The following is a 5000-nucleotide window of genomic DNA, read 5'->3' on the forward strand; positions in this document are numbered from 1 at the left end:
TCATTGCACAAATTTTGCATCACCGCACTTACATTTGAGGATGATAATCTAATCATTATTAAGCTATTTCCACGTTTCTTGTCGTGCAATAACTCATATTAACACAAACCAGAGGAATTTCATGAAAAAAGCACACAAAAAATCTCTCAGTAAACAAAATGACTATATTCATTGTGTATCGATGAAGAGGTTGGTAATACAGAACAAGGTGAGCAAGGTTTTTCCTAAGAAAAACATTGATTTCTACGATATACCAAATCAAAACCATCTCTCAAAATGACAGAAAACCTGTACCATCATATTTGAGAGAGTTCTGGGGGCAACCACAGGAAGCGCCGCAGCCGGGATGCGAACCCGTGTCCCCCACACCGCGGGAGCCATCACTAACCGCTCGACTGAAGGGTCAGCCCCGTTGGTTAAGGGCTAACGTGTGCACTTTTGCATGCACGTTACAATATGAATCCGACCCCCCAGTTCAGGGAACAGACCCCCATCTTTTCAACAGAAGAATTTTCTCATGGGAATATATATGCATTTCGTTTTTCTCGTTGTTTCGCATCCATCGCTTTATTGATTAGTATCGGCCATTGATACTTAGACGTGTACGTGTGAGATCAATCGGATCAGAGGTGTCCATCGTCCATTTTGGTCGGCTCGATGCTTCTCCCTCTCCGTGTTTGTGACTGCCACGTAAGTAGCTGGTGTGAAGACGTCCAGGGCAGAGGTGCCCTTTTCTCCGTCCAGCTCTCTACCTCTTTCTCCCCTTATCTACTCGTCTGTCCAGCCATCTCTCTCTCTCTCTCTCTCTCTCTCTCTCTCTCTCTCTCTCTCTCTCTCTCTCTCTCTCTCTCTCTCTCTCTCTCTCTCTCTCTCTCTCTCTCTCTCTCTCTCTCACACACACACGTGTATCGCTCCTCGCCATAAACCCAGCACATTTATGACTGCTTTATCCGCGCTCTGCCCATCTCCATCGACCAGTCCGAATTTACCGCCTCAATCTCCCAATGGGACACAGCGGCTACCCGCATTGATACAAGCAAGATATACCACGGTTGAGGTCCAGTACAGCAGTCATTCATATCGACTGGGCCCACACGATAGCCCATTGTGTGTCCATTTGCATGGATAGTCGTGGATTTATCTGCACGCTGGGCCACGGTGCAGACTTGTGTATGGACGTGTATGGAGATTTACTCCTGTTTCGGCCCTAGGGTTGGCCATCAGTATCGATTGGAGTGGACTTAGCCCGATTTTAATCCCTGCTTGGCCCAGGACTATCGATCAGGGCACGGAGCTTTCAAGTGGGTTTAACAACCTAGTATGCGCCCCTCCTCCCTGCGCCCCTCCAACTCCCCTCTGCTCTGGTTGCTTTCTCTTCTTTAGTTTCTTGTGTGAGACTACAGCAGAGATGGAAGTGGTTTGTTATTAGAGACCAAAACAGAGGTGACAAACAAGTGTTGCGCTCGTGCGCGTGAAATGCGCGCGCGCACACACACACATCGACGCACAACCCCCTCCCCACCCCCCTAACGCACACCTCCAACGCCAAACCATTGCAGTGGAGTGCGTGAGCTTTTCCCACCTTGTAAAATACGACTGCACTCACCCTTCCACTCTCTGGAGTTTGTGTAGGACATTATAAAGCAAGAGACGAGATGAATATGTGCACTTTGACAGCGGTGTCACAGAGAAAATACCTAGCAGTGAGTTATGACCACTCACCTAGCAAGGGGAGTGTCCCTTTATGTCTTTATGGGCGCTCGCTAGACAGTTATATGGGACAACCTGGGAAGTCTTATAGAGGAGCCAGCGCCTTGGGACTAAGGATAGTGGTGTGGATTTATAGTGCCGTTGAATGGACACCGCTGAAATTTACCTCATCGTGATTGTTTCAGTGCGATAATTTTGGAATTGTTATACTTGTGCGTTAGACGTGCTCAGCGGGTAACAGCATGTGTCCACATGGCGCATCCGGTATTACGACTGCGCTCATACATGAGTATCCATATTTTACTGGGTATTCATGCTGTAGTTGGTGAATGCTCAAGTGTGTGTGTGTGTGAGTGTGTGTGTGTCCATTTTCATGTGAATGCATGCGTAAACTATAAATTTAAATACGAATTGGACTCAACTTCATTGTGCATGCTTTTGTGTTTGCGCAAACGTCATCGAGCATATTTGTCAATGTATGTGACTGTGTAGCCTCAATATGTGTGTGTGTGCGCGCGCGCGCGTGTATGTGGGTGTGTGGGTGCGTGTTCGTCTGTGTGCGCATGAAAGAGGGATGGATACTGTGCGTGGCGTTTCTCCTCCATTCGTCCTCCCAGAGGCAGATCAGGCGAAGGGGAAATAAATTGGAGAAAGAGAATAAATCAATGCTAAACTGAGCACCAGCGAGACCTCCTAACCCTGGCATGCTCACACACACGCGCACGCACACACGCACGCACGCACACATGCGCGCATGTGCGCACACACATACATATACATACACATACACACAATGGTATGTAAACACAGACCATTTCTGCAAGAAAACACACTGCCACGATCAGCAACACACGCACACAAACTTTCACTTGCACAAAAACATATACATGCATAAAGACACAAAATGTGTGAGGAGAAATTGTGGGCAAGTCACATTCATAAAAACCTGTACATGCATATACCCCATATTTATGCTATATGTATAGACAGAAACCATGAGCTAATGCAATGCAAGGAACGGTTATATTTGCTCTGGATTAAAGGAAAGCCCAAACATATATCTAGACACACACACACACACACACACACACACACACACACACACACACACACACACACACACACACACACCATGGCCTCATTATAAAACAGCAAGACAATGTATGAGATAGCATGCGGGAGCAGATCTATTTCCTGACCGCCGGCTGATAGATTTCACCCCCCCCTCCCAAAAAAAGAAAAAGATGATATTACAACACATTTTTATTTCGCATTCAAAACTACTGGAGCAGAAGCAGGGGTACAAGTCATTAAGGGGGACTAGGCTACAATGATGGTTTTGAGGGGGTGGGGTGGGGTGGGTTGGGAGAGCTGAGGGAGTGTATAGATTGGTGTTATGGGGGTGCACTGGGGAAAAACCTCTTCAGTGCGTTCTCTATTCTCAGCCAGTCCTCCAAACCCTCCTCATCTCTTCTGAGAGCAGCATGCTGAGATCTGATCTAATGCTGAGTAGTGCCACATGTGTGTGAGACGGCAAGCTTTGATGAGAGACCCCGGGGATGTGTGTGTGTGTGTGTGTGTGTGTGTGTGTGTGCGTGCACGCGCGCGCCAGCGATTGTGTATATATGTGTATGTGCCCATATCTGTGTGCTCTCCCTCATCTCTGAAGGGTTGTTTGGGGTATTCTGTGCAGGTTTTCTCTCGGGGGGGGGGGAGGGGGTAGAGTGAATTTTCGGGGGTCTTGCATTCAGATGTAATTAGCCCAGACAATGGCCTGGTTAAAGCTGGAATCCTCTGAGCCCCCTCCCTTTCCCTTTGATTGTGTGTGGCCAGCTGTGGAGGAATGGCCATTATCTCCCTGTGTCCGGCAGCATAAAGGAGCCCCCCTCAGCCCCAGTCACCCCTGCTTTAGGGTTCCCACAGGGGGAGGGACAGGGGCTGGTCACACTGGCCTGCAGAAAGTGAAAACACCCAGAATGCGGAGAGAGAGTAGCCTCGGTTACACAAGTACAATAGGTGTCTTTTCACATCTGGATTTAGGGAACCAGGCGCAGACATTGGCCTTGAATTTAATTTAAGGGTACCACCTCTGGAGGTGACGAGCCCGAGCAGGAGTCGAAACCAAAACCCCGCCAATTAAGGGACCTCTCTTTGGCTGGAGATCTGTCAGAGGTAGAGGGAAAAAAGGCCCGATTTTCCTTGGCATAGATAATGCGTGTGAGCGCACGCGTGGGTGCGTGGGTGCGTGTGTGTGTGTGTGTATTTTGATCATGGCTCTGTGTTTTTTCGGTGACAAAAAAAAAAGAAAAAGGAAATGGTCTCAAGAAGCGAGTGTGCTGCGCACCGGGACGCTTAGACCCATTAGACTTGTGAAGAAATTGAATCCTTACAGCAGTGGGGCCATATAATTACTGTTAATTTAACGCTCAGATTCTCAGTCATTAACTCGCACTCTCGAATACAGAACCGGGGACAGAAACAGAGACCGTGTGTCTAAACTGCTGCCTGTGTTGACAGCATACACCAGCCCTTTGACTGAATTAACAGCGACCCCTTCGTCTTGTAAGAACAGGGCTAGCATCGTTTATGCATTATTAAGTCCTGTAATTGGGCAGGCAGTAGTTTGCATATTAGTCCATTAGGGTAATATGTTTTGCCCCTCTCCACACACGACTTACCAGAGCCCCTGGCGACACATTTGGTAATTCCCAGAATTACGCCCTAATCATAAAACAGTATTCTTCTGATCCCTGTGATGCAGTTTAGGTCAATCTACGTCCGCGGATGCTCTGCTTGATTAGACTCGCGCTGTCCGCTGATGAACCTGTCACGCACGCATGCAACGTCGTTGCATAATGTGGGGGTCATCTGTTGCTTACGTAGGTGCACGTGGGCGGGTCATGGCTGTTCTTTGAATTGTTTATGAGTTTGCTAGTGGTGGCGGGAGGTGACGTGTGGACTTGTGTCTAATATGGCGTCGAAGGCCATATGGAGACCCGAGGAGAAGCTGCGAGTCAAGTGTTTGTAAAGATGCGATTGTTGGGTGTCACTTAAAGTGCTGTATTTCAGAGCGTGCAGGGATGAGTAGGTGTGTGACTCTATGTGTGTGTGTGTGTTTGTGTGCGTGCGTGCGTGCGTGCGTGTACGTGCGCGTGCATGCTTCTTAGTCTTTAATATGATTTTGCCACCTTATAACTAACAGCCTGATAACACGAACCCTCCTCATTCTCTCACATTCAGCCATGGACACAGTGTGTGTCTTGTTTTGTTTTGTTTTGTTTTGTTTTTGT

General features: G+C 48.0%; 1 protein-coding gene across 1 annotated transcript in view; it reads left to right on the forward strand.

Moving 5' to 3' along the window:
- The window catches only part of LOC130124826 (G-protein coupled receptor family C group 6 member A-like), a 21741-nt gene extending 18066 nt beyond the window's left edge, over nt 1–3675 (forward strand). The window contains exons 9-10 of the mRNA XM_056294175.1: nt 3380–3390; nt 3544–3675. Of these exons, the coding sequence (XP_056150150.1) occupies nt 3380–3390; nt 3544–3675 (143 nt within the window). The remainder of the gene's footprint in view (nt 1–3379; nt 3391–3543) is intronic.
- The last annotated feature ends 1325 nt before the right edge of the window (nt 3676–5000 follow it).

Source organism: Lampris incognitus, chromosome 15, assembly GCF_029633865.1.
Source record: "Lampris incognitus isolate fLamInc1 chromosome 15, fLamInc1.hap2, whole genome shotgun sequence".
In the NCBI taxonomy this organism is placed as follows: Eukaryota; Metazoa; Chordata; class Actinopteri; order Lampriformes; family Lampridae; genus Lampris; species Lampris incognitus.